This window comes from Schistocerca serialis, chromosome 2 (assembly GCF_023864345.2).
Source record: "Schistocerca serialis cubense isolate TAMUIC-IGC-003099 chromosome 2, iqSchSeri2.2, whole genome shotgun sequence".
Taxonomy (NCBI): Eukaryota; Metazoa; Arthropoda; class Insecta; order Orthoptera; family Acrididae; genus Schistocerca; species Schistocerca serialis.
The window spans coordinates 364,076,646-364,092,333 of record NC_064639.1 but is presented as its reverse complement, the minus strand read 5'-3'; the positions used below and the strand labels follow the sequence as shown (position 1 = coordinate 364,092,333).

The 15,688-nt window shown below is 43.4% G+C and overlaps 1 protein-coding gene across 1 annotated transcript in view; it reads right to left on the bottom strand.

Moving 5' to 3' along the window:
• LOC126455987 (rap1 GTPase-activating protein 1-like) overlaps window positions 1-15,688 on the bottom strand; it is an 891,623-nt gene that overhangs the window by 460,238 nt on the left and 415,697 nt on the right. Inside the window, exon 3 of the mRNA XM_050091744.1 lies at window positions 13,610-13,702. Coding sequence (XP_049947701.1) covers window positions 13,610-13,702 — 93 coding nt within the window. The remainder of the gene's footprint in view (window positions 1-13,609; window positions 13,703-15,688) is intronic.

The following is a 15,688-nucleotide window of genomic DNA, read 5'->3' as shown; positions in this document are numbered from 1 at the left end:
GACATCACACACATCCATGCTCGAAGCAGGATTCGAACCTGCGACCGTAGCGGTCGCGCGGTTCCAGACTGAAGCGCCTAGAATCGCTCGGCCACAACGGCCGGCTCTTATAACTGTCATCTGGGTTCTGTACAAATTGTAAATAGCCTTTCGCTCCCTGTATTTTACCCCTGCCACCTTTAGAATTTGAATGAGAGTATTCCAGTCAACATTGTCAAAACTTGCTCTAAGTCGTCCATCTCCAGGTAAATTCATCTGGTGATACTTGTATGAAAGACATGCACTCGTGAGCCAGAATTGAGCCTTGCTGGGGCTCGCTTTGCCTCTGGCGCCTATCAGAGACACTTGCTATCATTGCTGCACGTATTTGTTCTCCCGGTCGCCGCACGGACACCGGGGAGTGGCGGTAAGTGAGTTCTGCAAGAGGCAACTATTAGGAGGGCGTGAGTATTGTCGGTTCCTTGTCGGGAAGAACTCTCCCATTTCGCTGCTTGTCAGTTTTCCTCGTAAGGATGGCAGTGATCTGTGGTCACCGGCAGGTGCAGTGAAAGAAGATTCAGAATTAATTATTTATTTCGATAAAAGTATAGGTAACGAGTTGTGGTTGCCATCTTCTGTCAACGCCCGTTGAGGAATCGCGTCGTAAGTGACCTTCAGCCCGCTCGAGGCAGATGACACCGCACACTTCGTTCCAGCTGGTTGTTCGCCGTTTGCGGTGACCCCGACAGGAGCTGTACCGCGACGCTATGACAGTGACTGACAGCGGCGCGCCTACTGAACTACTATATGTGCGTTAATGTGGTATTTACAGGTAATCACGCTGTAACAGCATGTGTTCTCAGAAATGATAAGTTCACAAAGGTACAGATATCACATTGGAACAACCGAAATAAAATGTTCAGACGTACCTACGTTCTGTATTTTAATTTAAAAAACCTACCTGTTACCAACTGTTCGTCTGAAATTGTGAGACATATGTTTGTGACTATTACAGCGCCATCTGTCACAAACCTAAAAAAGTGGTACAACTAAAACATTCATATTTCTTTACGTACTACACGAATATGTAATAAAAATGGGGGTTACTATTTTTTTAAAAAACGCAGTTTATTTCCGTCTTACTTATGGCAGTGCCATCTAGCGGGCCAACGATAGCGCCATCTGGTTTCCCTCTTCAAGCTAGACGAGTTTCGTTCTTTGTAGTTTTTTCGTTTGATGCTTATTTCGAGAGATATTTGGCCCGGTCACTAACATTGGACCACTCTGTATATGTGCATATCGCTGTCCCATGTCTTTTGCCACCACACTGTACTTGTTGATGAATCAATAGCCGAGGTGGAACCATGACACTGATCTTTGTCTATCTTAGTGCTAATGTGCTGCACATTATTCCAAAATTACTGAGTAGGCCATCGTTGGGCACCTGTGTGTGTGTGTGTGTGTGTGTGTGTGTGTGTGTGTGTGTGTGTGTGTGTGTGTGTGGGTGGGTGGGTGTGGGTGTCGGTGTGGGTGTGTGGGTAGGAGGGGTGTGCGGGAGGGTGGAGAGTATACGTAAGGAAATGTTTCAAGACATATGGAAACGGTACATCGAATGTCGTACAATACTAATTACTCATTAAAGAAAACAAACGATATGCCACAGCTCTGTCCATCAGCGAGAGAGCTCTATCGTAGATAGGACAAGGAGGGGAAAACAAAACGGTCGTATCCTTTTCAAAGTTTTACCAATCGGTTTAGGAAAAGTACGGAAAATGTAAATCTGAATGAATACGTGTGGATGTGAACTCCGTTCACGTGTGGATGTGAACTCCAGTCCAAGAGAGTCCCGTGTCTCTCCCAGAGCGTCAGTCCGTCCAGTAGATAACTGCCGACCTGGTGCTTTGTAGCATCTGGTACAGAGTTCCGTTAGTGCCTCCCTTTCCAGTTACGGATTACGTTCCGTGAGTGCATATTTTGGCTGCGTCCATCAGAGCTGATGGGCAGATACAGCGGCGGCGGTCCACCCACCCGCCAGGTGCGGCCGACAGCCGGCAGCCGGCTGCCACAGGGAGGCGAGGGAGGCCCGCGGCTAATTAATAAAGATGCGCCCACCAGGTGGCCGGCACGAGGCCGTGCCGTACTGGCACAGTCGTCTGGCTAATCGCCCAAACGCGCTACGGCGGTGTCGCTCAAACAGCTGGCTTTCGGTTGTATCGTTTTTTTTACATCATCAGTTTAACCAGAAAACTCCCAAAATAACCGATTTCGTTTTTTTTATCCCTATTATTTCCTGCAACGAACACTGAAATCGAACTTTTTTTTTGTCTTTTTTTTTGTCTACTGACTGGTTTGATGCGGCCCTCCACGAATTCCTTTCCTGTGCTAACCTCTTCATCTCAGAGTAGCACTTGCAACCTAAGTCCTCAATTATTTGCTTGACGTATTCCAAGCTCTGTCTTCCTCTACAGTTTTTGCCCTCTACAGCTCCCTCTAGTACCATGGAAGTCATTCCCTCATGTCTTAGTAGATGTCCTATCATCCTGTCCCTTCTCCTTATCAGTGTTTTCCACATATTCCTTTCCTCTCCGATTCTGCGTAGAATCACCTCATTCCTTACCTTATCAGTCCACCTAATTTTCAACATTCGTCTATAGCACCACATCTCAAATGCTTCGATTCTCTTCTGTTCCGGTTTTCCCACAGTCCATGTTTCACTACCATACAATGCTGTACTCCAGACGTACATCCTCAGAAATTTCTTCCCCAAATTAAGGCCGGTATTTGATATTACTAAAATGGTTCAAATGGCTCTGAGCACTATGGGACTTATCATCTCTGGTCATCAGTCCCCTAGAACTTAGAACTACTTAAACCTAACTAACCTAAGGACATCACACACATCCATGCCCGAGGCTGGATTCGAACCTGCGACCGTAGCGGCCGCGCGGCTCCGGACTGAGCGCCTAGAACCGCTAGACCACCGCGGCCGGCTGATATTAGTATTCTCTTGGCCAGAAATGCCTTTTTTGCCATAGCGAGTCTGCTTTTGATGTCCTCCTTGCTCCGTCCGTCATTGGTTATTTTACTGCCTAGGTAGCAGAATTCCTTAACTTCACTGACTTCGTGACCATCAATCCTGATGTTAAGTTTCTCGCTGTTCTCATTTCTACTACTTCTCATTACCTTCGTCTTTCTCCGGTTTACTCTCAAACCATACTGTGTACTCATTAGACTGTTCATTCCGTTCAGCAGATCATTTAATTCTTCTTCTCTTTCACTCAGGATAGCAATGTCATCAGCGAATCGTATCATTGATATCCTTTCACCTTGTATTTTAATTCCACTCCTGAACCTTTCTTTTATTTCCATCATTGCTTCCTCAATGTACAGATTGAAGAGTAGGGGCGAAAGGCTACAGCCTTGTCTTACACCCTTCTTAATACGAGCACTTCGTTCTTGATCGTCCACTCTTGGTTGTTGTACATATCGTATATGACCCGTCTCTCCCTATAGCTTATCCCTATTTTTTTCAGAATCTCGAACAGCTTGCACCATTTTATATTGTCGAACGCTTTTTCCAGGTCGACAAATCCTATGAAAGTGTTTTGGTTTTTCTTTGCCTTGCTTCCATTATCAGCCGTAACGTCAGAATTGCCTCTCTCGTCCCTTTACTTTTCCTAAAGCCAAACTGATCGTCACCTAGCGCATTCTCAATTTTCTTTTCCATTCTTCTGTATATTATTCTTGTAAGTAGCTTCGATGCATGATCTGTTAAGCTGATTGTGCGATAATTCAGCTCCTGCCGTCTTTGGAATTGTGTGGATGATGCTTTTCCGAAAGTCAGATGGTATGTCGCCAGACTCATATATTCTACACACCAACGTGAATAGTCGTTTTGTTGCCACTTCCCCCAATGATTTTAGAAATTCTGATGGAATGTTATCTATCCCTTCTGCCTTATTTGACCGTAAGTCCTCCAAAGCTCTTTTAAATTCCGATTCTATTACTGGATCCCCTATCTCTTCTAAATCGACTCCTGTTTCTTCTTCTATCACATCAGACAAATCTTCACCCTCATAGAGGCTTTCAATGTATTCTTTCCACCTATCTGCTCTCTCCTCTGCGTTTAACAGTGGAATTCCCGTTGCACTCTTAATGTTACCACCTTTGCTTTTAAGGTCACCAAAGGTTGTTTTGACTTTCCTGTATGCTGAGTCTGTCCTTCCGACAATTATATCTTTTTCGATGTCTTCACATTTTTCCTGCAGCCATTTCGTCTTAGCTTCCCTGCACTTCCTATTTATTTCATTCCTCAGCGACTTGTATTTCTGTATTCCTGATTTTCCCGGAACATGTTTGTACTTCCTCCTGTCATCAATCAACTGAAGTATTTCTTCTGTTACCCATGGTTTCTTCGCAGCTACCTTCTTTGTACCTATGTTTTCCTTCCCAACTTCTGTGATGGCCCTTTTTAGAGATGTCCATTCCTCTTCTACTGTACTGCCTACTGCGCTATTCCTTATTGCTGTATCTATAGCGTTAGAGAACTTCAAACATATCTCGTCATTCCTTAGTACTTCCGTATCCCACTTCTTTGCGTATTGATTCTTCCTGACTAATGTCTTGAACTTGAGCCTACTCTTCATCACTACTGTATTGTGATCTGAGTCTATATCTGCTCCTGGGTACGCCTTACAATCCAGTATCTGATTTCGGAATCTCTGTCTGACCATGATGTAATCTAATTGAAATCTTCCCGTATCTCCCGGCCTTTTCCAAGTATACCTCCTCCTCTTGTGATTCTTGAACAGGGTATTCGCTATTACTAGCTGAAACTTGTTACAGAACTCAATTAGTCTTTCTCCTCTTTCATTCCTCGTCCCAAGCCCATATTATCCTGTAACCTTTTCTTCTACTCCTTCCCCTACAACTGCATTCCAGTCGCCCATGACTATTAGATTTTCGTCCCCCTTTACATACTGCATTACCCTTTCAGTATCCTCATACACTTTCCCTATCTGTTCATCTTCAGCTTGCGACGTCGGCATGTATACCTGAACTATCGTTGTCGGTGTTGGTCTGCTGTCGATTCTGATTAGAACAACCCGGTCACTGAACTGTTCACAGTAACACACCCTCTGCCGTACCTTCCTATTCATAACGAATCCTACACCTGTTATACCATTTTCTGCTGCTGTTGATATTACCCGATACTCATCTGACCAGAAATCCTTGTCTTCCTTCCACTTCACTTCACAGTAACACACCCTCTGCCGTACCTTCCTATTCATAACGAATCCTACACCTGTTATACCATTTTCTGCTGCTGTTGATATTACCCGATACTCATCTGACCAGAAATCCTTGTCTTCCTTCCACTTCACTTCACTGACCCCTACTATATCTAGATTGAGCCTTTGCATTTCCCTTTCCAGATTTTCTAGTTTCCCTACCACGTTCAAGCTTCTGACATTCCACGCCGCGATTGGTAGAACGTTATCCTTTCGTCGATTATTCAATCTTTTTCTCATGGTAACCTCCCCCTTGGCAGTCCCCTCCCGGAGATCCGAATGGGGAACTATTCCGGAATCTTTTGCCAATGGAGAGATCATCATGACACTTCTTCAATTACAGACCACAGGTCCTGTTGATACACGTTACGCGTCTTTAATGCAGTGGTTTCCATTGCCTTCTGCACCCTCATGTCGTTGATCATTGCTGATTCTTCCGCCTTTAGGGACAATTTCCCACCCCTAGGACAAGAGAGTGCCCCGAACCTCTATCCGCTCCTCCGCCCTCTTTGACAAGGCCGTTGGCTGACTGAGGCTGACTTCTTATGCCGGAAGTCTTCGGCCGCCAATGCTGATTATTTATCAGAATTTAGGCAGTGGCGGGGATCGAACCCGGGACCGAAGACGTTCTGATTATGAATCAAAGACGCTACTCCTAGACCACGGGTCTAGGGGTAGCGAACTAAGAGTGAAAAATTTTGACTCCCCCGGTTTCAAGATACATAGAATCAAAATATTAAATTAAATAGGCAAACAAGAGAAAACGGTCGATTCACCGTCGTTCACTGCTTTTCTCGAAAAGTGATAAGTGGTTGACCACTACACAAAATCACCAGAATTGTCGTACTGATGCTAATTTTATGAAACTCTGGTCAAAAATCGTGTTGTAATCGGGGCTCATACCACTATTTGGACAATACCAATAGCCAGTGCTAAAGGGTGAAAACTGAGGCTGATGACCTATTTTTCGTGTTAATTTGTCTGTATTCAAGGGCTACAAGCAGATAAAGGCAAGTTAGATAGAAACAGTCACAAGATCAGCCGCTTTATATTTTTATTGTAAACCAAAAAAAAATGTTCCAATGTATGTGAAATCTTATGGGACTTAACTGCTAAGGTCATCAGTCCAGAGCTTACACACTACTTATACTAAATTATCCTAAGGACAAACACACAACCATGCCCGAGGGAGGACTCGAACCTCCGCCGGGACCAGCCGCGCAGTCCATGACTGCAGCGCCTAGACCGCTCGGCTAATCCCGCGCGGCTATTGTAAACCATGAATGAACTGTTAAATTCTCTCCTTATATTATATCGCAAGTTTGTTGGGCCTCCTCCCGTTTCTGATCTTTTAAGTCAATGGGGCATAGTACTTCACTGACACTTCACTTCCAGACTAGGGATGTTGCCATTCTGCAGTACAATTTCTGTCCGATGACGCCAGCGAGAAACTACCATACAGATATGATGGGGCAAGTCTTGGGCATTGCTTATACACGCATACCATCTAATATGCCCCGACATATGGTAACAGGAACACTACTCTGTTCCTCGTTTCTGTTGACATTGTTATTAAAACAATTAAAACAGCGTTAACTGCTTTACCAATTTCCTATAACACTGCAATATTTCAAAGCAATTCAAATTTTACGAGTAATAATCACTCGTTCTTTAAAATTTCGGTTTTATATCCGGTAGTTAGTAAAGAACAAAAACACCTGTTACAAACGAGACCAAACAAATACCGAAAAATATCGGTTATTCAGAACTTCCGGCGTCGGTTTTAACCGGGAGGTTCTTCCTATCCCTATACAGTCCGCTACAGTATACTAAAAAATACTACACAGCTTTAAATCTATACTCTGCAAACCACTGTGAAGTGCATGACAGACCTTATGTCACATTGTACCTGTCATCAGCGTTTCCTTTCCGTTCCATTCAGGTATGGAGCGCAAGAAGAATGAATACTTAAAATGCCTCTGTGTGTGCTATAATTAATCTTATCTTCGCGATCTCTGCGCGAGGAATACGTAGGGGTTGTAATACAAGGTAATTATAAATGACTGGAGCGATTTCATAAATTCACTGCAGCTATATTAACTGACATACTGTAGCCAGCGGCCATAAAAAAAAATTAAAAAGTTTTGTTCTTACAGCCGCGACTTCAAAATTCTGCCACAGGAGGACATCAGCGAGTAGTCAGGCAAGATGACGAGATGCGCCGAGAAAGCGTACGTTGTACTATAGTTGCATTCACATCAGTCGACCGTAATAGTGCAACGACACTTCAGATCCACCAACATGATTCGGCGACATCATGCGCAGTTTATAGCTTCGGGATGTCTTTGCTAGGGGAAATCAACAGATCGGCCCGCAGTGCATCAAACGTGGGAAGAACTTTATTATCGACATGATATCTGCAGAATCAGCAGCAGGGCACATATGTAGCACTTGTAATATGTAGCAAAAAAAAAGAGAGAATTCTGAGTTTTTCTATGTCCGTGCAAAACCCTGTGACAATATGTCAAATAATATAGCTTCAGAAAATCTGTGAAATTGCTTCAATAATTTATTATAAACTTGTACATTTCTAGATACATCACTTGCTGATTCTAAAAACTTTCTGAGTACGTTTTCACGGAATAGTTTTGCATGTATCTTCAAGTTACTTCCAGCTCAGTTCTTTCAAAAACTTTGTGACACTCTCCCATGGGTAGACCAAATCTTTGACCATTAGTGCTCCCTTCTTAGTATCAGTTCAATACTCCTTGCTAGTCATATATGGATCGGGTCCCACATATTTGAGGGATATTCTAGGATGGTTTGTGTGAGTACTTTGGATGCAGACGTCTTTGTAGACTGATTTCATTTCCGTAGTATTCCATCAATGAACCGCAGTCTGCCAGCAGCTTTACCTACGACTGAGCGTATGTGATCGTACCGTTTCATATCCCTACAAATTGTTATCTCCACTGTTTGTATGACTGGACAAATTCCAACTGCGACTTATTTATATTATACTCACAGGATATTACATTTTTACGTTTTGTGAAGAGCAGATTTTTATATTTCTCAAGGCAAATCAAATAAAGATCTGACTGAATAGCTGGACAACTTGTTTCAGGCAGTGCTTCACTTTACTACATCGTCTGCGAAAGGCCTGAAGTTACTATTAATATTGTCCGCAAGGTCATTGATATACAACATGAACAACGAGGGTCCCAACACAAGAAGAAAGGAAGACTGGGTTTAACGTTCCGTCGACATCAAAGTCAATTAGAGACGGAGCACAAGCTCGGATAGTGTCAAGGATGTGGAGGGAAATCGGCTGTGTCCTTTCAAAGGAACCATTCTGGCATTTGCCTGGAGCGATTTTGGGAAATCATGGAAAACCTAAATCCGGATGGCAGGACGCAGGTTACCACCGTCGTCCTCCCGAATGCAATTCCAGTGTGCTAACCACTGCGCCACCTCCCTCGGCGTTCCCAACACACTTCCCTAGAACAAACCCAAAGTTACTTCTACATCTGTCAATGACTCTCCATCGAAGATGAATTGCAGTATCCTCCCAGCTTAAAAATCCTGAGTCCAATCACAAATTTCACCTCATACGATCGAACTTTATATAGTAAGAATAAATGCGATACTGAGTGTAATGCTTTTCGGCAATCGAGAAATACTGTATTTGCCTGACTGCCTTGATCCATGGCTTTCAGGATGTCATGTGGGAAGATTACAAATTTGGTCTCGCATGATCGATGTTTTCTCCCAATACATTCCGGCTGGCATAGAGGAGATACCTCATTATGTCTGAGCTCGTAATATTCTACAAGTGATGTCAAAGATATCAGACAATGACTTTGTGCATCAGTTCTGCTACCCTTCTTGTAGATGGCTAGGGCCTGTCGTTTCTACAAACCACTAGGTACGGTTTTTTGTCTGAGGAATCTACGGTAGATTTCAGTTGAAAGAGGGGCTAACTCAGCCGCAAATAAAGTATAGAATCTTATTGGGATTCAACAGGGCTCTATGGCTTTGTTGAAAATTAACGATTTCAACGGTGTCTCAACGCCACTAATATGTATTCTTTTCATCTGTTCAGTGGTACGAGAATTAAATGGAGGCAATACTCCTAGGTTTTAATTTGTAAAGGAACATTTGAAAATAAAGTTACCCTCAATATCAGTTGCTGTCTCCTCCGTGATGACTAGACACTAACTTTGGTGTCACTAACAGCCTTTACATACGACCACAGTTCCTTTGGGTTCTGTGAAATATGTTTCGACAATATTCCGGTATGGTAGTCATTAAATGCTTCACGCATTGCTCTCATGACAACCAAACGTGTTTCATTCACCATCCTTCTACCGCCTTATTCTTTGCTTACACCTATTATGCAGTAGACTCCGTTTCTTTAGAAGTTCCTTAACAGTGACTGTATACCACAAGGATACCTCCCATCACGAACTGTTCTACTGATGATTCAGAAAAGACCAAATAGTCAAAAGCTATTACATTAATAATTTTTCTAAGTATGGGATTTCGTTTTCGTCGACATACCACAGTGATCTGTATGTTTTAATTGTCTGAATAATACAGTCTAGATCACAGTTTTTATTATATTTTCGGTAACCGGTTTCAGCCAACACTGGTCATCTGCAGAACTAAAACCTCGTCACAGAAACTGTTAAACGTTGCATTGCGTTGACGATGCTCAACAACTGCTGCGACGAGTTTCTAGATCTGAGGATTGCATATAATGGCTGAAACGAGTTGTCGGAAATATACACATCAAAAAAAGTTTTGCATCATCCCGGTTCCCAGAACTGAATATAGACATTGACTGTGGATATTGTATCACAACACAGTCCATTTGACTGTTCAGAGATGTCACTAAACCCGCCCAAAGGTGTAAACAATCATGCATGAGCAGCGCCTATTAGACGGAGGTGGTCCGACAGCAGTCATTCCACCAGGAAGCAAGTACTTGGCTCGTGTTGTCTGTAGTTCGACTATGCGTAGACGGTCAATACCGCGGTTCGATCACGTCCGCATTGTTACTTTGTGCCCGGAAAGGCTCTCAACAAGGAAAGTGTCCAGGAGTCTCGGAGGACATACAGAGAGAGAGTAACTGTCGATGACATGCCTCGCTCAGGCCGCCCAAAGGCTACTACTGCAGTGGATGATAGCTACCTACGGATTATGGGTCGGAGGAATCGTGACAGCAACGCCACCATGGTGAAATGTTGAATAATGCTTTTCGTGCAGCCACAGGACGTGGTGTTACGACTCAAACTGTGCGCAGTAGGCTACATGATGCTCAACTTCACTCCCGATGTCCATGGCGAGGGCCATCTTTGCAACCACGACACCATGCATGACGGTACAGATGGGTCCAACATGCCGACTGGACCGCATCACGTTCTCCTCACCGATGAGAGTCGCCTTCAACCAGACCCTCGCAATACCAAGGGGGCGGGGGAGACAAGGGGAGGGTACTTCCGTGTCCACGTTTCTAATATATTGTAATCCAGTCTGGTATTTTATACTTTAAAATTTAAAAATAATATTGTTTTTAATGATTTCTTATATGAGATTCCGTAACTGTTTTAAATTTTTGAGTAAAATTTAAGCCAAAAATTGAAGTTTTAGTAACGAATGTAACTTTTCGCAACAAATGTCATATTCGTATTTTCAGATTCAGTGCCCTTCTTACACATCTAACTTTAAAAAATATGTTGTGGATGAAATTCAACGACAGTCACCGAAATATTTTTTTTTGAAGTTTTTTGTGGTGGTCATAAAGTACCCGTCCACCCAGTGTAAACATTACTGAAAATGTCTTGGTGTTGCTAGGACTGTGCTAAAATATATTTTCAGGTTCTTCAGCCTATTTCAAAATTATGTTGTTATTAAAAGTTAAATATATTTAATGAAATTTGGTTCCTTTTTTAGCTTTTTTTTTTTTTAGTGTTGGGTACGAAGTACCTACCCGCCTTCCCCCCCCCCCCCCCCCCCCCCTCCACTTGTTATTACACCTTATGGAAAATGCGTTGGTATTGCTAGGGGTAAGAGACGAGTTGGCCGTAATCTCTGGAGTATGTGTTAACGCATATGTTATTCCTGTACCAGGTTTCCAAAGCAAAGAGCTTTGCCGGTTGAGAATAGGAGTGTGGCTTCGTCAGTTTGAGCTCTTCACCCCCCCCCCCCCCCCCCGCCTTCCTTCTGGCCGATGGTCGTAGACATGGGGGGGGGGCGGGCGGAGGTCCTGCGGATGTTATATGGCAGAGGGTGATTCACGGTCTAGTGACCACTAACTCTGGTCGGCGTTAGAGGACAATTTATGCGCCTCTTCTGACCGCCTAATTAGTCCAGTGGTAGCATTCAGCGACAGGCGGTCCCTGCAGATACAATTTATTCCTCGCTCCTGGTGGAAGATGCCCAACGTCGTCCTCACTAATATCTGACAGGAAAACACACACACGCATGACGAGGCGTTGCAAAAAGTAAGGACTGTTTGGTTGTGTTTAAATATTGGGAACTCAGGGGAAAGCTGCACGAATGCAAAGTAACTTATTGATTCCAAACTGTATTTTCACTCTGCAGCGGATTGTACGCTGATCTGAAACTTCCTGCCAAATTAAAATTGTGTGTTTTTATATAAATAATGAGCCCCGTATATACGAGATTTAGCTGAAATTACTCCTGGCATCCCATGTCACGTCTTTTGACCACGCATTCTCAGAAAGGACTAGAGGTGTATTTTTCGATATAGCAAGATGTGTGTTCTAATTCTGGGAGAGTATCCTTCAGGCGTTACAGAGATATGCTGATACGTCCCTGTCTTTCACCCCCACCCCACCCCATCCCACCCCCAATTCTAGTGGTGAAACACCATCGAGAGAGTCACCAATGAGCCTAGCTACCTCTAAAATGATCCATTTGATACTAATATCAGTCATTACGAATATTTTTACGTCTTCCCATCGCCTCCCCCTACCGCCTACTCAGCCCTAGGGGTGGTTGCGATGTACTAACCAGCATAGTATTTTTATATAAATAATGAATCGTGCATACGCAAAATGTGATTGAAATTGCTCAAGAAATTCTTGAGCTAAGCCCCCTTTTCACTCCAATCTCTAAGAGTGGTTGCTGGCTCATTCCCTCCCCCCCCCCCCCCCCCAGAAACCATATAGGTCTACACAACAACTCAATAACGTTTCATCGCTATCGGATGAATGCTGTAAGAATGCACAGAAGACGAACAAACAAATAAACAGTGAAAGGTGGCTACACTGAGCCACAGCACCAGAGATTGCGCCAAAGATTATTATTCCGCCGCCTCCACTGGTGCGGTAGTAGTTCAGAGGATGTCGAGGGCAGTTGTTGTTGTGTTGGGCGAGAGAGTAGATGCTGTTCGGTTGGTGTAATGTAGATGGAAGATGTTGCAATTATCACAGTGTATTTTTCGTCAATATATATTGAGGTAAAAAAAAAGTATTACAGATTTCTTTAATGACAATGCCTCTTGGTCACAGGTTCAGTCAACAAAGCATCTGGCTCGTGTCCATGTATTAGACTTGTAATTCTGGTTTCTATGTGCAATTATAGTGTTTCTAGTTTTCAATCAGTTCATTGTAAATGGTGTTTAAAATATCTTGTCGTATTGAGGAAGAACCGAACCAGATACATGTACGTTGAGTCACACTACCACACACAGAACCGTTACACTTGTGCCTTGTTGTTTCGTAGCTTTTTTAGTTGCAGGGGACTTAATTAATCAATTGTGTTAATGGAAATTTCTTGTCATTCTGTATTTTTATTTTATGCAGTGAGATTGCGTGCTAATACTAGCCAGGGCCAACCGGTTACGAGACTTCGTAACCGGTCACACAGCTACTAAAATTATTGCATTTATTATTTCAATTAAGCCCCCATGCAACAGATATTCATTTTTATGTATTAGATTGTATTGATCGCATTTTTGGGCTTATGGCAGCTTACTAGTTTCGATTCTCATGCGTCCTCAACAGAACCAATATCTTGCTATGTCAAACAGTCGTCTGGCACCCATCGTAGTCACCTGTAATCAACTGATCAACAGGCCACGACTACCTGACGTTTTACTTCCGTCCACAAATGCCGATCAAGACAACTGTGCATAAAAATATATTTTTCCGAACTGCTCGCCTGCTGCACTCTCACAATGTCCAGTTTAATTGAAATGGACGAGGTACGTCGTTATAGTAGAGCACGTGCGTGTACGTGCATCGGATGCCACCTCATGCAGTGCGTCGGACGGTTTGAAACTAGCGGCAGAAACGCACTCACTCACTGACCTGTGTGAAGTAGGCGGGCAGCACGCAGCGCTGGTCGTCCAGCCGGCTGCTCTGGACACGCTCCAGCAACTCGAACAGGTCCTGCGTCGCATTCTGGAACAGAAAACAACGCGCACCATTAGTAGGGCTATGCTTCTCGTCCATGTAAATATCGCATGTCGGCGATGTGTGTTGTTAGCACATGGCCACAGAGGTTAATACACGGGAATTATATTCAGATGGATCTGCTGGCGGGATTGTCTAAAATTAAAATGTTGCCGGCCAGTACGTGAAATGGTGCATTATATTACTGACCGCGGCCCCTGAAAAAATGGCTCTGAGCACTATGGGACTTAATTTCTGACGTCATCAGTCCCCTAGAATTTAGAACTACTTAAACCTAACTAACCTAACGACATCACACACGTCCATGCCCGAGGCAGGATTCTAGCCTGCGACCGTAGCGGTCGCGCGGTTCCAGACTGTAGCGCCTAGAACCGCTCGGTCACCCCCGCCGGTATCACATTAATATTTGACAACGAAAGAAAGACTGAAGTACGTGATTAAAATTCACGGCGAGAGGACACTGGAAGGGAACGCCTTCTGGTCAAATTAACTGGCGCAACTGAACTTTAGCGTGAGCAGACGACGAGATTATGTGGCGAGGATGAGTCGGGAAATGCGCCACACTTTTCCTGAAGTCGAGTGTGTCACGAGAGTACACTAACAAATACAGAAAACGTTACACACACACACACACACACACACACACACACACACACACACACACCCACACAGACACACACACACACACAGGCAGACAGAGGGAGAGTAAAATGGTTCAAATGGCTGTGAGCACTATGGGACTTAACAGCGGAGGTCATCAGTCCCCTAGAACTTAGAACTACTTAAACCTAACTAACCTAAGAACATCACACACATCCATGCCCGAGGCAGGATTTGAACCTGCGACCGTAGCAGTCGCGCGGTTCCGGACTGAAGCGCCTAGAACCGCTCGGCCACTCCGACCGGCAGGGAGAGTAAACTCTTCACCATTTGTTTTCGTATCTTGTAAACAGTGAGACAGTGCAAGTAGCAATTGCAGTTTCAGAGAGAAGGCAGTGTGGAAACCTCTAAAAGTAAGTGTAAACACATAGGATTCACTAGTGGTTCACAACCTATCTGAGGACACCACCGTGAGTGCAATCAGATATTAGATTGCATCCTCCCTTCCGGCCACCTAATTAAACTTCAGATCTTTGAACTGTTTCACTTTTAAAATAACGAAAGATAATGATGTTTATTTTTATAAGGGTTTCATGACCCCACGAACTAATGAGTCAGTAAAACAACTGATACTGCTTGTTCTAACAACTTTGTTTTAAGGAATAATGATAGAAATTCTCAGTGCTTCGCCAGTGCACCTCAGAGGAGAAATCCAACTGTCCACACTGAGGGTGGACATTCCTCTCCCTAGCGTTACTTGCCACATCCACACCCTGCACAACCATTTAAAATTGACAAAACTTAAAAAGTGTGCACTGTACTTAGTTTGGAAATCACTTGGTCGCTGAACTCTTTTACTTCGTAACTGCCAGAGATTCTAAAACTTTCGGCTGCCATTGTTTTGCGGCTGACCACTGCCACTAATAGTAATAATAATAATAATAATAATAATAATAATAATAACAATAATATAATAACAACAACAATAATGAGACTGTGTAGGCCCTACAGCAGAGTAGTAGTCATTACATAATTACTGTTGTATTGTGCTATCAATTAGTTCATTTATTTGTCTAGGTTTAATTTTCATAATGAAGTCCTCTATTGTTGCAGATGATATTTTGTGAAAGAATAATAGGTATACTTAAATGTACAGAAAGCTGCACAAGAACAGCATGTGTAGCAAGGTATAAAAAATTCTTTTTCAAATGGCGAATTGTATATGTTGAGGCAGTAGAAAGTAGTTTTTCTGTTATGTGATACGAAGCAAATAAAAACACTGTGAAGATACTGTAACTTCAGCGAAACATGTTCGGGGATAAAAAGAAGAAAAATTGTCTTTGGTCAAGGCGGAACCTACAGAGAAACTAATAC